Source organism: Diadema antillarum, unplaced genomic scaffold, assembly GCF_040938485.1.
Source record: "Diadema antillarum isolate AM-2024a unplaced genomic scaffold, OU_Dant_1.0 seq00001871_RagTag, whole genome shotgun sequence".
Taxonomy (NCBI): Eukaryota; Metazoa; Echinodermata; class Echinoidea; order Diadematoida; family Diadematidae; genus Diadema; species Diadema antillarum.
In genome coordinates this window covers 21,126-41,428 of record NW_027272540.1, presented here as the reverse complement: position 1 = coordinate 41,428, position 20,303 = coordinate 21,126, and the positions used below count along the sequence as shown (strand labels likewise).

At 40.4% G+C, this 20,303-nt stretch overlaps 1 protein-coding gene across 1 annotated transcript; it reads right to left on the bottom strand.

The window, feature by feature from the left end:
- Positions 1-10,082: 10,082 nt before the first annotated feature.
- LOC139712886 (GTP-binding protein Di-Ras1-like) lies at positions 10,083-10,715 on the bottom strand. Its single transcript, XM_071624666.1, has one exon. It carries the CDS (start codon positions 10,713-10,715, stop codon positions 10,083-10,085), a length of 633 nt encoding a protein of 210 aa, XP_071480767.1.
- Positions 10,716-20,303: the final 9,588 nt, after the last annotated feature.

Here is a 20,303-nt window from a genome sequence, read left to right as displayed (position 1 = left end):
AAAAAAGGGTGCCATGCGTGAGATCGTGAGACAGACCCAAAGGCTAAATGTTCAAGTCTCACGCAGAATGCGTGAGACTTGGTAGCTCTGCATGAAACTGTTAGAATTAGCTCTTCAGTCTTAGCTAACGTTAGTGGTTTATGTCATCTCATTATTCTCATCTCATGTGATTGTCATATTAAAATTTAATATCCGGCCTTTTCATATACCGGTATAACGCTAATAGATCTCTGTTCTTGTCTGAATCATACCTAGGCTGTGTTCTTAATCTTACGTCGATTGAGGTCGTCTTCACATTCCTTCAAATCATTAATTAGGACAATAGTAGGTTGCATTTAACCCCAACTAGGCTTTATTACCAACATACAATCTGAGGGTTACATGCATTATTAACTTTACCAGTCAAAGCGACTGTTGATGTCCGCGCCTCTCAACATATCCGCTCGCTCCGGCTCCGCTCGGGAGTTCGCATGCGTCCGTCAAAACGATCTACAGGGGAGGTTCCTAACGTCAACGTTAACATTAGTTCCCATCTATAACCCGGGAATGTATTAAACGTAGTGTATAGTATTAGTAAGCCTACACTGCTACGAAAATTTAGTATAGTCTAGACCATTACTGGTATATATACCTTTTATATACGGTAGCCGAGTGGTGGAATGTATGGCCAGCTCGTACACGTCGTTGCTAGAGAGAAGAGCGAGTCTAACGTATGTAGTTTGGCTAGAGCCCGTATGGTAGGAACACCGGCCCGGAGTTTTCCGGTCATTTAGCGCGAGCGCCCGCGGCGAGCAGCTGAGCAGCGATGACAGCGGACATCGAGGCTCGCTGCTGCGCTAGCACAGTCACTGCAAATTTGCACTATCGAAAGGGAATCATCGCTTGGAAACGTAACGCCATACAGCCACTAGTCAATCGTCTATAAATGAATACCGCCCTCTATCGTTTCCAGAGATCAGTGGACAGGCAAGGTAATGACACCGAACTTAGGTAGGTACTGAGTACCTCCAACAAAGTGTGGGTATCTCATGGGTACCTCCTTTTATAGTCTTAGGACGAAACCTTCGGAAAGTATGGGTGTTGTTTCTTTAGAAGGCCTATTTCCCGATTTTTCAGTAACTAGCACATGCTCTTAGTCTTTAGGAAACAAAACGTCATTTTCTCCCTTCCTTTCCCAATTCCCTCGTCTCTCCCTTCCCTTTGTCTCACTCTTTCTCCTATTACAGTTCCTACTCTCAAATCTCATGATCTGTTGCTTCTGAGGGTTAAATGCATAGTGATCAATCTTCGGAATGAACCTTATATTTCATTTCTAGACTAACGAACCTTCGGAACAACGAACCTTTGGAATTACTGCATACGAGCAGGTAAACGTATGCACGAATAGGAAAGTAAAACGCCATTGTTTATTCCTAAACTTTTTTTTTCTGAGCTGCAGCGAACCATTTGATTAGCCTAATTTGGAACTTTCTTAGGCAGGACCATCTGAATTAGCTAGGCCTATTGTTTGCTTTTGCACTTTATACAAAAATTGAATCCAGTTCAATTCAATTAACCAGTTCAATCTAATCATCCACTGTGTCTATAATGTGTCTGCCGTCATCCTTCAGCATGAAAGTGACATTTACAATTAATCACAGTAAATTTAAATGATAAACAATCTTATTGTCAACCAACTGTTAGCATATATATTATGTAATAACTTATTGAACTGCCATTGTTTTTAAACGAACTCATATTGCTCCAAAGTCAAGGGAAACTCCTTCTTTTTTTGGACGCCCAGATAATATCCCTTTGTCAGCCATCGATTTAGTCTCGTAATGAACTAAACTATGTAATCGCAGCTAAGAATAAACTTTAATAGACAGTATTCCACATAATTCCTATATAATTCACGGTCAAGATCATGTTTGTGTTTTGTTTTGTTTTAGAATTAAACGGTAATCTCAAATGGGAAGTGTCTCTGAAAACATAATTATTCTGTAAACATTATTCAAACATCATAGTGTCCTTTTATACAGGGTCAAATGGTGGAAAGAATGTTATGACACGAATTCTACTTCAATAAATATCATCATTCAATTCAATTTAAATGAATATAACCAAGCACCAAGTGATGTAATCTAGCTCCGACATCTTTTGCACATTGATAGGGCTGCATCACCCTTAAATTTCAAAGCCACTATGGTTTAAAGGCCAGTTTTAAACTGTGACTTATCTACAACTGACTATTGCACAGAATATAACAAGGCGAACATTATAATGGTGCCAGTTCCATCGAAATCGTACCTTACTCTAGAAAGTTATCGAGTACAGAATATCACGTTTCCATGCTTACCACCTAGTATATATAAATAATGTTTTGTCTGTATACACGTAAACACATAATGCAGAGAAGTGATGACGTATCATTGTACATTCACCCATAGCTCTTCCGTTGATTTGGACGCAAATATTAAAAAAAAATAATAATTATGCTTGCCTTTTTTTTTTTTTTGGTCACGAACATTCATACATTATATCCCCCTGAGACTCACTATTGTCAAGAAATTACAAAACTATAATCATGTGATTTCATACAAAGAACATATTGCTATCACGTGAAAAAGAAATCAAATAAACATGCCTTTGTATTTACAGGTCAGTAAAGAAAAGACATCATCGTTCCTGTATAACTTAACGCTTGTTCATATTTAATCGTATCATTGAATCTAATTGATTATTAGAGTAATATTACTCTATAATAATTAATATTTGCATTGTTCCTTTGTGGAGTTATTTTGTATGAGCTCCCTCGTGGAGACCTTATGAGCTCCCTGGCTGAGACTTCCAATATGAGCTCCCTCGTGGAGACGATATGTGCTCCCTCGTTGAGACTTTATGAGCTCCCTCGTGGAGACATCATACTTATGGTATATCTATTATTCTTGTTTGATACCTTTAAGATTTATTATGCTTGATTCTTGTCAGTATTGTCTGGGGCAAATTATTTGTTGTATATGATAGGCCCCCATTTTTTTCTTTTTCTCCTTTCTTTAAAACACAACAACAACATTTTATCGGACTTAGGAAACAATCCATAATATTGCTATCTACTTTCCGATTTCATTGAAACTTCTCTACAATTCTGTTCATGCATCTTTCTTTCCTTCCTTTCTTCCTTTGATTTTGTTTTTGCCCTTTTTGCTTTCAATCGTATCCCCCTCAGGTTAGTAATGTCATGTTGTTGTGTCTCTGTTTTTTGTTTCATTTTGCCTTATCTATTTTTGTATTATGTACTTGTAATTACAGTATTTTTGAAGAAATTCAATCTACAAGCAATGCTTTTTAGTAGACCTCTCAGTTCTCTTTCTATAATAAACATAACTTTGTATTTCCAGTATGTAAGCATATCTTTATTAGTTTGTTGATTATCGTTTATATGTCATACTTTCTAATACATACATATATATATACATATGCTTATGATAGAATTCTTGATTTACTTTGTGTTATGTTTTGTTGGAAGAAAAACGAGAATGAAAATAAATGAAATGAATGAATGAATATGTATATTATATGCTATATATATATGTATACTATATATGAATATATGTATAGGTGTGTGCATGTAATATATATATATATATATATATATATATGCACACATAATCATGGTCATGTTTATTGTGTGTGTGTATTTTCGCTGATGGAGAAAAAAGCCCACAAAACACAAAAGTCACGAGTCTAGTCAACCGATGACTATAGGCACTCCAAATTGGACGTGGTTTATAGGCCTATAGATCCAACACACTGCTTCCTTGTACATCTCACAGAATTTATAGAGAGAGAGAGAGAGGGGGGGGGGAAGAAAGAAATACAGAGAAAAAGGCAACCATCTATTTCAATGCACATATTCAATGGAATCCTCAAACCTGATCAAAGCCAGTTTTATGTTGCGAGACACGTGACTTTATATAGTCGAAATGAAACCACTGTCTTTCAGGGACGGATCTAGCTTTTTTCCAAGGGGAGAGTTCAGGGGCTGAGCTGGGTATTGCGAGGGAGCGTAGCGACCGAGCCCGAGCGAGCGAGGGGGGGGGGGGGGGGATGATGTGGGATGGGGGGTATCCCCCTCCCACAGTAGGGAGATTTTTCATTTTTAGGGTTGCCAGCTTGCGATTTTAAGCATACTTGCATGCTCTATTGTTTTCTCTTTTTCCCCCCAAATAATGGGGGGGGGGGGAGGGGGCCTTCAGCCCCCGCCCTCCGGCTCTGCGGTCCCTGGTTTTGACCCAACGACGATGCAGAGCATCGCCCACAAGGCGCGAAGCGGCGATATCTGTGAGCCGCGTAACGGCGCGCCGATTTTCTTTTTCTTTTCTTTTCTTTTTTTCTGTTTGAACCCCCGTAAGTGATGTTTTCCTGGCATCTACTAACGCGAGGATACCTTACACTTTCTCAATGTCGAATGTCGAATAGAAATAAGGGCCCTCGGACGAAAAGTCTCATCGAGGCTTCATCAAAACGGACACAAATTTTTAATAGGCGCGATGCATGACGAGATTATGAGAATCGTATTGCGAAAAATACTGCTATGAAACCTTGCATTTCTTTTTAATTTTTACATTTCGTTCACAAATGTCTCCTCCAACCTCTCCCAACCATTGAGAAAGGTTACACACAATGTGATTCATTTTTTCTGTGACTCTCGTTGATCATGCATCTTTTCAGGTAAGCCATACATGGAACTCTCGTAGAAATTTCAACAATAATTAACTCTCTAAATTTCATTGACTCAACTGCTATTGATATCACAGGCCTATGTTACCCATCACAGGCAGATTGCGAGGTTTAACCAAGTATTTTCTTTCAAGAAATTGAAGGAAAAAACAACAACCTAGCTAGTAGTGGATACAGAGGGGGCACACCGGGCGCTCACCCCCTCTTCATTTTTCGTTGAAAAACAAAAGAAATAAAAAGAAAAATGGGGGGGGGGGGGCGAGTGGCTGCTACAATGTGTGTGTGTATACTTATGTATGTATGTATGTATGTATGTATATATTATGATATCCGTCGGGAATACAACTACACTGTATGTAGTTTGTTGAGGATTGATGGAAAGTGCTCGCTGCTGTGAAACCGCCGATATATATATATATATATATATATATATATATATATATATAACCCCCAAACCCCTAATTGTCTCAAGGGGCGGCCAATGTTGTACAGAGGCGGATAATTGTTGGTCTGGTCTGTTAGCTTCTCTCTGTACTGGTCGGGGGTTACTTAATCACATAGACACCAATCATCAACAAATTTCCAAAAGTTAGAAAGAGACTAAATATTGCTTCACAACAACAGTGCATATAAAATGCGGGGGAAGGGATAAAATTTGCATGGATAATGTCAATGCTGCTAACAGCAATTTTATTCATCGACCTGCCTTCTTACTGCCTTCTAACTTATTTCGGCAGTCCGACCAAGGTCCTCGTCACATTCACAGCGTCGATAATATGAGGGGGCATGATGTACAAGGAAGGGGATCTCCTGACTCTAATCTCTGTGGTCTCCAACTATTCAAAGTTCCTCAAACTTGCAAAATATTCTGCAGCCTTTGTTGCACCTCATAGTGTGAAGCCGCTCCCATGATGCTTGTAAGGCTTCCTCTCCATTTTATTCTATTTGCTCAAACTTGGTCTTTTATAACAAATCTATACTATTGGCATCCTTTCCCTAAAAGTATTTCATTGGCTGAATCTTATTTTGGGGTGGGATCTTCACTGGAAATTAATTTGTTTCTGTGGAACTCCATTTCCTCTGATTCATCTCAATTTCTGATCAACTCGCCCACTGTCTTTTAGTTTCTTTATTTCCTTCTTCTCTGTAACCACTGGTCAAGACTAACTGTTTCTTGGATAATAAAATCATAAAACAAATGAGATGTGAGTGTCCTTATGACGTCCAACGTCATCGTCATCATTTTTCTGGGTTGTTGTCCCTGAATTTGTCTTTGGAATTCCTGTCTGACCTACTGCAATAAAGTATATCAAAACAAAAGTGAGAAATTCTGGCTGGAGAACGACCTTCTAGCCCAGTGAGGGTCATTCATGTTTAGGGATCAGAGGGCAGAAACACGTCATTCCCGTAATTTGGAGTGGGGCTTTGGGGATGGAGAGTGCGGGGAACTGACCACTAGCTGGAGAAAGTAGTCAATGTCAAACTCATAAATTCCTAGGACCAATAACTTTTCTTGGGAGAGGAGAATTGACCCCCCCCCCCAAAAAAAAAGGAAGTCTAGCTGGAAGCAAAATAAAGGGTTTCATAAACTCCAAGAAGTGGAAAAGACTGATTCATATTGACGTCACCGGGTGACTTGGAAAACAACTTAATGCTTCTGTTTCCTTTAACTTTCTATCCTATTCTATTCTTTTCTTTTATGTGCTAGTAGCCATCTGGGCTGCATATATATATGTATATATACATATATACATATATATATATATATATATGTATAAACATATATATATATATATATATATATATATGTGTGTGTGTGTGTGTGTGTGTACATATATATATATATATATATATATATATATATATATATATATATATACATAAACGAGAGTAAGGAGGCGTTAGACGTTGCTTAATCCTCACAAGTGACTTTACTCAAGCTTTCGGGCTTCCTGCCCTTTGTCAAGACTGGGGACAAGATACAAAACATGGATATCATATACACAAATAGAAAATAATAATGATGATCAAAACAATAGCGGAACTGATAACTACAACGAAAGAGGCAGAGACGGCAGGGAATAATTACACAGGTGGGAGTGTATACATGTATATATGCATCAATCTTGCATAACAAAGTTTTCATAAAATAAACAAAGTTTTTGTTTATATGGCTGCCTGCTTTGACATACGCAAGGAGTTTCACGTGTGTGATTGTGCGCACACATCCGTATCCATTGTGTATGTGCAGATGTTTAGTCATACGTATACACTGTATTTGTAAAGGCTTATATATTGTATGCTTTTTGTGATTGTATATCTGCAAGTTATATTATGCAAGATTGATGCATATACATGTATACACTCATACACTCCCACCTGTGTAATTATTCCCTGCCGTCTCTGCCTCTTTCATTGTAGTTATCAGTTCCGCTATTGTTTTGATCATCATTATTATTTTCTATTTGTGTATATGATATCCATGTTTTGTATCTTGTCCCCAGTCTTGACAAAGGGCAGGAAGCCCGAAAGCTTGAGTAAAATCACTTGTAAGGATTAAGCAACGTCTACCGCCTCCTTACTCTCGTTTACATACACACTCCAAAAAGATGCGACGACTCAGGGGTTCATCATTGAAGACACACGACTCACACTATATACATATCTTCTTCTGATTAAGTCTGCCTCCTTCAATAGACTGAAGATTCTTGCAGACTAATATATATATATATATATATATTCATTTTGTTTCATTTATTTAGGCATGACAAGATACTTTAGTCCGAAGACTGTCCTTCCGCAGGTCAGTGCGGATAAAATACAAAATAAATATACAGAAATGAAAAACAAAACTCATACATAAAAGAACAACAAGACATAGAAAACAGAAACACATGGTGATGAAACTACGGCATATATATGCACACACACATAATATACATACATATATGTATATGTGATATACAGTGCAATGTATTGTATATAGCTGTAATATAATGTGTGAATGTGTGGATTAAATGGGGAGGGGGTGGGGGGTTGGTGAAGAACCCTTGATATCATTGTTTGAATGCCCATCTCATCCGCCCCCCCGTAAAAATCACCATTAGTACCTCACGTTTAATCTGAGCTTCAACGTCAAATAAGATTTTCAGGGGAGACAGATATACTTTTACCAAGGGGGATCCCTGAATGCTTATATCTGCCTGCCTTTAATAGACACACTCTACACACACCCACATGCACATGTACACGCGCACAAACTATTAAGCACATACTTGAACAAACATACACGACATACACATCTATTGGCAAAGTTGCAATCCTTTTATTATTGTAGCCTATTGTAATGTGATGAACAAAGAAGTATTTCTCTTCCTCCTCCTTTTATGCTCCCTTGCTCTTTGTCATGATCTGGGGCCATTTCATGAAGCGTTTTGTCAGATATTTCGTATGACAAGCTGTTAAAAGCTATATACTGAAATCCTTGCATCTGATTGGCTGAGAGCAAGACATTAATGTTTTGTCCGACAAAGTTGTCGGACAAAATGCTTCATGAAATGTCCCCGAGGGTGAGCAAAGCATGACGTGAAAAAATCAAGAGGCCATTCAGACAGAAAAAAAAAATCAAACACGCGTGTACTGATCATCCTCTTCAATAGTTGAAAGACGGTTCAGCACAGATTATTGACGTAAGGCCTACAGACAAAGAAACCATATTTTCATTTTCGGAATAACCAACCTTCAGACTAACGAACCTTATTTCATTTCCGCACTGTCAACCCTTTGGACTAACGAACCTTATTTCATTTCGGACCGTCGATCCTTTCAGTCTAACGAACCTTATGTCAGTTTTTGATAAGTGATACCTTCGGACTAACGACCCTTATTTTAGTTTTGGATTAAAGAAACCTCCGGAATAAAGAACCTCATTTTAGTGTCGGATCAACCCCTCATTTGCTAATGAGTCCAATGTGCACAAAATGTCACACACAAACCTATGGACAGGGTATTAATTTGGAACGCAGAGGGCTTAGGGACTTTCGGAATAGCGAGCATCATCCAAATGGCTTAGGTAATGCAATTTATGCCCATGAATGAATGTACATGGGGGTTAACATGTCGACTGCATTGTTGAAGACAAAGAGGAGGGGAAGGGGGGGGGGGGGGGGGAGGGGGCATTGGATGTCCATGTTTCCTGAGAGTTAATGAAGTGAATCGTTAAGTATAAGAAATCAATAACATGCAGTGCACACGACAAGTATGACAAAAAGGTGTACGCTTTCTCAGTTTTGCCCAAAGAGGTTCGTAAGGAGTCACAAGAGTCTTATTTTCTTTATCCCACCGTCCCACGTTCGACTATGAAACAGTTTAATTATGTGCAAAACTGGAAATCTTTCCCTCACATACAGGAGGACCATGGATTTGTGTCTCTGTATAATGACCAGCTATAGATATCTCCATAAGGTAATGTCTTTTTGATGGAAAATAACTTTTCGCCATTCATTATGTAAACAAAGAAAATATTTCCGATACCATGATAGCGTTAAAATTAATCTTCAAATTGCTCGAGAAGATGACGGTAACGAACTGTTGAATTCCAATCATCAGAGGCACAAATGGACGTGTGGAGCTGGAATTCTTTTGTGCATCCACACACAGCTGTTTGAATGATGTAGTCAATCGGGAGCTCCATCTCTTGAACCTCCACGGTTTTACAAAATCGAAAGAAAATAGAGATAGGCCTTTACAAGATCAAGTCTTGTACCAACGCAATCCCACAATCACCGCAAGATTATACAACTATACAAACACAAACTCTCGCACAATCACACCGAGCTGGTTATACTATAGATACATACATGTAATGCATACGACAAATAGATATTATATGACATATAAAATACTTTGCGCTATTTTATTCATAAGTTTATTTGCGATTGCAATTTAAAGGAGGGTTCAATCGACGATTTTACAATTTCATGCTTGAAATGTCAAAGAAAATTGAAGCATTAAGTTCGAGATTAATTTACGATTGTCACTGCATCCCGATGTTCATCGATCCAGTTACACCCACGATGCAAGAGTTCCAGCTTTTTTGATTAACGAAAGTTCTCGAATCAAAGTTTAGATGGCGATCACCACAGTTTAAAAGTTTAAAGTGTCGTGATTAAACTTCTTGAGCGATCATAACGGCTCTGCACGCATCCATCTCTGCAACATCTCAAACTGGTTTCACGCAGTACTGCATCGTTCAACTTCTTTCATCTCCCGAGAAAATGGATAAAACTTCGTTGATACAAGATGATTAGTCCAATTCAACGAGAATGGTGGAACCATTTTGCATGTCCGAATTTCCTGCGTCACGATAAATGGCACTTTTTGAGAGACTGTCGTAATTGCAACCACACTGCCTTCACGACACCGCTCCTAGCTGGCTGTGGAGAGGACAGTAACTCGAGAGGGTACTCGCTGCAGGGCAGCATCAGGCTCAAACACTTGTCGAAGACCCGGTTGACTCGCCATTCGTCCGCTGCTGAGCATTCCGTCGTGAAAGTGTTCCACTGGCAGAACATGAGTTCGGCTTCGGGCCGTAGGACCGTTTGCTCCGTTAGGTCGGTTTTGTTGGCGACTACAACGATCGGGACGTCGTGGCCCCTCACCTCCGTGATCTCGGCACATGTTCTCAAGGCTTCAAGGTACGACTGTCTGTTGTCGCTCGAGTAAACGACAACGAAAAGATCACCGCTGTTTAACGCCAGTCGTCGCATAGCTGGAAAGACGTAGCTGCCCGCCGTGTCTAGGATGTCCAGTCTGACACTCATTCCCTTGTACTCGACATCACAGTCGTACATGTCTTCGACCGTCGGCTGGTAATGTGTAGGGAACGACTTCTTGGTGAAATGCCGGATGATAGCTGACTTCCCAACTTGGGCGGCACCGAAGAAGACGACCCGTTTGGTGACAGAGTTACTTCGAGAGAGTTTACCCGTCATCTTTGCTGATGCCTCGCTTTTCTATGGGCTAATCTTCTCGGTGTAAACGAGAATGTGAGTTGTATCGGGTGATGAACACCTCTATTTATATGCTGTCGAGCTCAGATTCTCCTTTCCATATATGAAAAGCAAATGGTGGGCGAATTGTACATTGTTCTATGTCGCACTGACGACTAGGTGAGCTTTAAGGGTTTCACTCGGATTGCCGCCCAATCAGAGACTCTCGGTCGTTATTATCCAATTACCGTGAAGTTTGCAACCAATCAACATCCAGAACCACAGGAGACGTGAAGCATGGTGAAGTACGTCCAAACAAACCAATGCAGTCGGATACACCATACCATTATGAGCATTGAAATACTTGCATACGCTCGCAACGTCTTTTTCCCATTTTTTTTTTGACATCTTAATAGGCCTGAGTGATTGAACATTTTATCATCCAGTTTGTTTTTTTAGAAGAAGTCCCTAATGAATGTAACACTAAAGTTAATTAACAACAACAGAAAATACAGGGAATGCATAGTCAGAAAATGCAGTGGTTTGAAAAGCCTGCCGGTATTAGGTGAAGAGCGGGATGGTTATACAAAGGTGTCATCCTACTCCAGGATGAACATTAGCTCTTGTCACAACCACTGACATCCTATGCTTGTGTCAATGATAGCGTTAAAGATGAGAGAGAGAGAGAGAGTTACTCTGTTGTCTCCTTTATTGTGATTTATGACTATAATACTATTGTTCAAAGTAACGTTTCTTTTAATTCATCTGTCATAAATTTTCATGGGTATGCTATCTTCTCAACCGATACATTGGCCGCAGAATTCTTTTCCCCATCTTTTGGCGTGAATTTAGAAGAGCCATGCATGGTGCGGAACGGCCGTCATAATGGTTAAATGGGTTTGTAAAAAAAATGTATTTTGCTTTTCCCCATATGAATCGTTCTGAAGGCAAATGCGTGGTATGTATCTGCGTGTGGGTGTTTTTTTTTTTTTTGGGGGGGGGGGGTGCTGCTCAGAAAATCAAAGTCGATGAAATGCCTGGTCACGATTATATGTTTATATCAGTTTTCTCAATGGACCCGCTTGTATTATATTCACATTTTATGCGTGCCTTTCTGACATAGGTTCTTCTCGTCAACCTGAAGGCTTACCCGATGTTTATGCAAACTGCTGGATTCCAAGTATATTGAAAAGTATTTTTGAGGTAGGATCGTCCGTACTCGGTATAAGCATATTTCGATTAATAGAAGGTTAATGCGTCAGAACGGAAGAAACCTCGATAAATTTTGGATAATATGTTTGCAAGTAAACCGGTCTAAGGCGTATCTCACTAAGGAGGCTGCGCCGCGACTGAGCGACTGCGCGACTGCCGCGACTGATGATCGCTGCAATTCGTGTGACTTTTAAAGACCAAGAAATGGCTCACAATCTCACCAAGATGACGATTCCATCTAGGGAGACGTCTCAAAATAAAGTAACCACGTATTTAACAGTATGTCGCAGAGACATCGCCGCGACATCTTCAAGACCTCTTCTCTGCCCCTGTGACGTATCCGCGATATCTCCGGTTGGTCGTCAATGATGGGTATCAGCAAAGTCGTCCTATACAGATTATAGAGACGTCTCGGAGGCATCGCGGACAAAAAGTCTCCGCGACTTGTATGGCCGTGACTATACAGGGAACGTCTTGGGGAGACGTCTTCGACTTCCCCGGGTCCAAGACCAGCTGAGACTGTTAAAAAAGTCTCCGAAAAAAAAAAAAACCAACATGTTCGATTCTCTTGCGACTGGCTCCCGGGAACAGCAGGCGATAGTCTTCAGGAGATGTCTCCAAGACAACTCCACGGCCAGCGAGACTCGAGTTGCCACCAGATCGCCACGTATGCCCACATTATGCCTATATGGTACCAAGGAGGTACTTCAATTGATGACACACGTAATTATAATCCCAACAGCTGCATTAACAAACAAAATAAAAACAAATCATACAATGGTCATACAAAACTTTTCAGTCCCACTCAGCTAACTTAGTGTTCTTTGGACGTCGACTATCGCAGCAGGTCATGGTATCGCATCAGCAGGCATGGCAGCTGGGAGAGATTCTATGGTATTGGCACCAATCAAGGGTTATGGACGTGTGCGTGGAACGAGATCAGTCCGATGACGAAATCCAAGCCACTCCTTTAGAACTAGAGCTCATACCAAGGAAGTTCAAGAGATGGAGTTCCAACTGATTAATATTATTCAATAAAAAGTTACAAGGAACGAAACACGAAACACATACACACATATGGTGAACAGATAAGAATGTGTACACATCAAAACACAAAAAGTAAATAAAGAATCAAACTACTTCAATACGATTATGTCAACTACAAATTCTGAGACACATTTTCATAAAAGAATATTATAAACTACATCAATATCAAGCTCTAAATGAATTTAGCACATCATTGCACATTTTATTGCCCCCAACCCCAAAACTTTTAGCTACATTCCCAATGTCCTACGGACGATCAACGGTTATTACACATAATTGGAAGGGAAAAAAAGACCCTGCATCAGCAGCATATAATCTTATTGATCCATCTTTCACTGACGTTCTCATGTGCGCAATCAAAGGCTAAAGTCGTTATTGTCGGGGTTTTTTTTTTTCGGTAGGCCTGACACAGTATGTGATATTTAGATATTTGATCAACTCTGTTGAACCCACACAGGGGTATGCGAGAGTAAAACACACGTACAGTAGTATAATATGAGAACAATATTTACAAAACATCAAATATGATACTTTAATTGTCACAAGTGGCAGGCATAAATGAAATAAAGAAACTATGTTGAGCATGCAAATGGCTACAAAATAATCTAGGATATTGTATCACGTTGTTTCATTCGTCTACCATAGGCCTAAATACACTATAGGCCTCACGCTCCTAATTCAACTCGCGCATTGCCTACCGGGAAGGCAGTACAAAGATGAGGTAATGTTATTTTTTACCAAAAAAATCATTTAAAATCAGTCAAGTGGAAAATTGCCACTTTTGGTAGTGTTTGACATTGCTTGAGGACAGGAGCTTCTGCAGGTTATGAAGAAGTTGAATGAATCAGGGTTTTTGTATTTTTAATGATTTTTTATTGATGTATGAGGTAATTTGCTATTTTTATCATTTTTGAGAGTGACTGGATGACTAGTCTCATATGGAGGCTCTTAACTTTTTTTAGAGCTGGACAACATCCCAAAATATGTTGTTTGCTTGAAAGCAGAGAAAATTTCCCTTCGTCTACTTTAATTTTAAAAAATTCTATGATTCGATTGATTTTTTATGATTCATGGAATATGCTGCATTTAACACAGGTTTATATGGGAGCCCGGAAAAGGAGCGTGAGGCCTATACTGTGAGACTGGTAGGCAGTGGGCATGAGAGTCGTCTGCTAGAATGCGATGTTCTCGCCAGCGAACGGCGTGCAGAGTGTACGGGAAGGTTCCCGGGGTTACTGCCGTGGTACCTGCTAGCTTAAATTCGGAAATATTCTTTAAGGGGTAAGTCAGACCACTAGTAAACAAGTGTAGTCCTATTTCTAAGGTAGCCCTTGCCCTCAACTCTTACCATAGAACTAAAGTTGAATGCATTGCCAACCCAAAGTTAGATTTCAGCCCCAAATCAGATTCTAACCCCAAATTTAACCCTAACATTAACTTTTAAAACCCTTACCCTAACCCTAACCCAAACCCAAACCCTAACCCAACTCTAACCATAGCCCTAAAGTTGAATCCATTGCCGACCCAAAGTTAGATTTCAGCCCCAAATCAGATTCTAACCCCAAATTTAACCCTAGCTGTTAAAACCCTAACCCTAAAACCCTATTAACCCTAACCCTGTACTAACCCTAACCCTAACCTAACCCTAACCCTAGCTAACCCTAACCCTAACTAACCCTAACTAGCCCTAACTAGCCCTAACTAGCCCTAACTAGCCCTAACCCAAACCCTAACCCTAACCTAACCCTAACCCTAATCCAAACCATAGCCCTAAATGCCAACCCAAAGTAAGATTTCAGCCCAAACTCAGATTCTAACCCCAAATTTAACCCTAGCTGCCTAGTAATATGAACAAGGCTCAAATTTAACCCAGTCTAAGCTAGTGTAGAACTCTAGTCTAAAGTTAGACCGAGTAACTTACGCCCTAGCCCTCACCCTGCCTAGCTTCCCCTCGTCCTAACTGTGGGCCTATATCCTTAAGGTTACTTGTACACCTCAAAATTAGCACCCAGTGACAGTGTAACTGTATTATTTTCACTTTTACTGTGAAAATGGAGAGCTATGTGTGTAAAAACTGTGATGGACGTGCTTGGTCCCATGCAGACAGTGGTTTTTTGTGTTGGAAGTTTCCCTGCTGTACGAATTCATGTTCACGCACCAGCCATGTGCCATTTATTCACCACTCATGGTCTACACATTCACTCCATTGTATTTCATTCTAACAATGAACTCAGCATCATTCTCTCAGAAAAATGTAGCAGGACTATCAGTTTTCAAAGTGTCATAGTCATTTACTGACATTTAATGAATAAAATATCTGTGTTGCAGGTTGTCATACACAATATTCTGGTCCTGGATCTGAGGGAGCCAGCAGGTTTGTTCATGAACGTTTTTATACAACAGTGTTTGTTTGTTTGTTTGTTTGTTTGTTTGTTTGTTTCTTTCTTTCTTTCTTTCTTTCTTTCTTTCTTTCTTTGTTGTTGTTTTTTGAGGGGGGGGGGGTGTTTTATGGCGACAAGCAAGAAGATTTGGATATGAATGCGGAAGAGTGGAGCAAACATTATTCCAAACAGTTAGAAATTAAGATGGACAAGAGTGCGGGTGATGATCCAGTGGTATGCTGGCTTTTTACAGGCCGAGTCAACAAGGCTGTGACCGTGTAAATGTGTTGGAATAATAATACTGGAGAACAGTGAATAAAGAACACCTGCATTCTGACTCCAGATCCAAGCAGTCAAGCATCTCACTAACCCCACAAAACATAAAATGTATAAACCTGTACTCATGCTCTCTGTTGTTGCCCTTATGTAGGGCCATTCTGTAGGCATGTCCTGGAACCCCCCCCCCCCCACATTTCCCATCCTATCTTATTCTATCCTTCATATTGTAACGAGCCAACCTCGTTACGGTCCTCTACTAGTATAGAAACGGTTACTGTATTGCACTTTGCATTCAGCAACTTCATACATTCTTTAAGGCATTGAAGAATGTAGGGAATACCCGTTTGTTATGAACTTACGGCCAGGAATATATTGGTAATTGGAGGATTTAGTATGTGTAGCGAATATTTGAGTGGTAACTTACCCCATGTTGACAGAAATATGAAGGAATATAGAGTTTGAAGACGATGTTAAGTCCTTTACGAAGGATCCAAAACATTGCCGATAGATGCGCGTACCGCGTAGTGTTCATTCAGGGTTGTAGACCTTCCCTCGTACATTATCATCGATATTTTGGCCCATTATCTTAATTCATATCCAAATTTCCTAAATTCACCATATCTGAGAAAAATAAGTTGCAATTACTGATATATGAACTAGCTTTTGGTGATAGAAGTGAATTTTATTATTCTTCGGAAGCTAACTCGCAAATTGATGCAAGTTTGGATGCGAGCTTTGGCTTCGCATCGCTGTGATGACGTAGCCACGTCAGCGTGTGATTTGGATCCTCCGTGTGTGAAAATTACTGCTATTTTGTCGATTCTGGTCAATATTAGAGAAATTTGGTTTGTTATATGTATCTGGTCATTTAGTAAATAACTCACAATTTATAAAGATGCAGATTCTTTGTTATGGAAAGTGATAGTTGTCGAGATAATAAGAGATTTGCGACGTCAAACTAGCACAAAATCTACGGAGTGCACAAGTTCAGCGCTTAGCGCATACCGTAGCTTCCTCCGCGTAGTGTTTCCCGCAACGTCCGCATTACGAATATATAAGCAGGAGAAATTTTAAGATCGTGAGGAGACTCCCGGAGTCCTGCTCCAGGTAACGAGCTACTCTCTGCTCACTCCTCAACACACTACTTTCTTTCTCCCTCGGCCGCGATCCCCCTCCCCTTATGTAGAGGAGACTCTTGGAGTTATACTCCAAGTATCGAGCATCTGCTCACTCCTCTACATCTCAATGTAAAATTTCAACTTAGGGATCTTTCGGCAAATTCAAAAAGAGTTAGAGACATGCTTTGTATTAGTTTCATGAGATGTCATGTTAGGGATTCTGGCGAGTCAGAAACTAAGGGGAAATAGAAGAACTTATTCACACGTACAATCAAACGAAGTGTATGCATGGTTCGGTAATAGAATTTACGAATTGGCTTAGGCATGCATTAATAAATGAGTATGTAACAGTGGCGATATTGAAATGTTGTAAAAGAAAGATTAAACTTTGATTTTTGTTTTTGTTGAACCTGAAATCTGAGTACTACAACCTTGTGTCTTTCTTTGTTTCTGTGTACGACTCACTTGACTTAGTTTCTATTTTCACACAACCACACAACCCATACACACCTACTACTACTACTACTACACATCTACTACATACACACACACATACACACACACACACACACACACACACACACACACACACTACACATATATTCCTCTCCTTGAATACTCCATCTTCCCTCCTCGGTCATATACTTTGACCAAAGAACTCATCCCCACCGAGACTATTAGTTTCCGAAGGGTCGATTTACTCTGTATATGTTTTTACCGCTCGGACATTTGGGCTTAACATCTCGCCCACGGAGTTGATCAATCTTTCTGGAAAACACACAACATCTACACTAATAACTCTCGGTCATATTATATTCTGTGGTAGTGGCGACAGTGCGCCCTCGACGAAGATCAAACAAACAACAACACCTAAAAGGGCGATACACACAACAACAACGACTTTAAAAAGCCATCTCAGCCCGCCACACAAATTTTTGGTGTCAGGAGTGGGATAATTTGGAAATAAATCCAACATGGAGGGACAAGGAGACGAAATAACAGAACAATTGACAGAATATCCCAAAATAGAGAATGAGTCTAGTGAGTCTTCTTCCGACACAGAAACCACACAAGCGTCTAGGAAATCGACTAAATCTAAGTCTAAGAGACATGGCATGCAAACTCGAATTCTTTCCAGACTGACGAAATTGATGGAACAAATGATGACTCTGACCAAACGTACGAACAAACGAAGTAGGCGTGAACGTGCTGGTTCAAACTCTTCTACTGAAGAACTAACTGACACATCTTCATTAGATAGTGAAGTAGTGCTGAACTTTGACAAGGACCAACATGAACAACAACCAATTGAGAACTTGAGTGCTACCACACATCAGCCAATGGCTGAGACTGTAGAACAAGTTGCAGGCACTCATGTTGTCCGACCAACCAGCATTGCAGATCACGCAACTAACAATGAACCGCGAACTGAACATGGTCTTTCCACTCGCCCACACATTATGCCTGATAAATATGATGGTAGCGCGGACTGGGTTGACTATGAGTCACACTTTGAATCTTGCCGAACAATTAACAACTGGACTGACGAAGAAGCTGTCAGATACTTGTCTGCTAGTCTTAGGGGACCTGCCCTTAGGTTATTGAACGAACGTAGAGCAACCAAGTGGACATACTTTGACTTGAAATCCAAACTGTCGATGAGATTCTCGTCCTCCAAACAAGCTGAAAGTTACCTGCTTGAACTTCGTGCTCGTAAGAGACGAGCAAACGAATCTTTCCAAGAGCTTGGACGAGCTATTAGGGAACTAACCACAAAGGCCTATCCAGACTTTGACTCGGACGGAATTGACCGTCTAGCTAAGATCCACTTCACTGATGCTATCGAGAATCCGGAGATCCGAACAGGGATGTTCCACGCAAAACCTAAGACTTTGGACAATATGATTGAAGCAGCAATAACAACTGAAACATTTCTGCTAACTGAATCTCAGCGTTCGTGGAAAAAGACCACGCACAACAGAGCAGTAGATGGAGAGCAAAAATGTCAGAAAGAGTTGCAGAGAACAATTGATCAAGCGGTAGAAAAAGCGGTTAGACACGCAATGTCTCAGCACAACGGTGACAGAAATGATAGACCTAATCAGAACCAACAGGCTAGAACCGCTGTGTGCTACTACTGTAACAAACCAGGTCACATTGAGAGGAATTGTTTCAAGAAACAGTCTGATTTGAGACAGCAAGTGCAGACTAACTACCGACCTGGGCACGATCACATGGGAAACTCTGAACAAATTCGTCAGTCAAACCAATTTGGGCCGCCCACGAGGGCCACGGCGCGGCCAGTCACAAAGTAGAATCGGCCCGCCAACCAAAACAAAGAGACAATGAAACCCCGAAAACTCACTCTTCCCCTAATACCGCAAATTGTGATGGTTTGTTTGTTAGAGTATGTATTCATGATAGGAATTACAAATTTCTTGTCGACACTGGAGCCTCGGACTCCTACATTTCCAGACAGGTGTATGAGAATATCCCATTGAATGACAGGCCTATGCTGCAGAAACCAAAAAGAAATGCTAAGTTAGCAGATAACTCTCCTCTTCCCCTCGATGGTGTAGTGACACTCGAATTGAAGATAGGCCCTACTTGTGGAATTTCTAGATTGCTAGTCGCTGACATTAGCAATGATGGTATTTTGGGTCTTGACAACTTGTGTAGAATGGGAGCTAAGTTAGACTTTAGCACTTTTGAGCTCTCAACTAAATGGGGAAGCATTGAATGCGAAAGAGAGTGTGGTGGATTACTTTTCTGTCGTATCAGTACAACAGAGACTGTTACCGTCCCAGCGGGACATGAGGTTCTTATCAAGGGAACCGTCAAAGACAAACTCAGGCCGAATAAGTTTGGAATTGTAGAAGTAGGCGATGCTCAGAACCATCTAACAAAGTCAGGATTGATCGTAGCTCGTACTTTGGTCAGAACAGGGAATGAAACTATCCCAATAAGAATCTTCAATCCCTCACCTTCAAACAAAGTAATCAAGAAAGGAACTTACTTGGGAACGATAACAGTAGTTGATGAGAGTGACATTGAGACCACTCCAAACTCTGAAGTAGCAAACTCTGATGAAGTACCAGAACACTTGCGAGATTTATCGGAAAGAAGCACTGAGGAACTTCCTCACCAGTATCACAAGGATGTAGCAAGTCTGTTAACTGAATTTCATGATGTTTTCTCGCAAGGAGAAAATGATATTGGCAGAACCAATCTTGTCAAACACAGCATTGACACGGAAAGACAACATCCCATTAGACAAAGACCTAGGAAGCATCCACTCGGTCAAAGGACTGAGATCAAAAGACAAGTATCAGAACTTTTGGACAAAGGGCTAATAGAAACAGCAGATAGTCCCTGGTCATCAAACATAGTTCTTGTACGTAAGAAAGACGGCACGCAGAGATTTTGCGTGGACTATCGGCAACTCAATGCTGCCACTATCAAAGATGCTTATCCGTTACCACGCATTGACGAAACACTTGATGCCTTATCAGGCGCTTCTTGGTTTTCAACCTTAGACTTAGCCAGCGGCTATT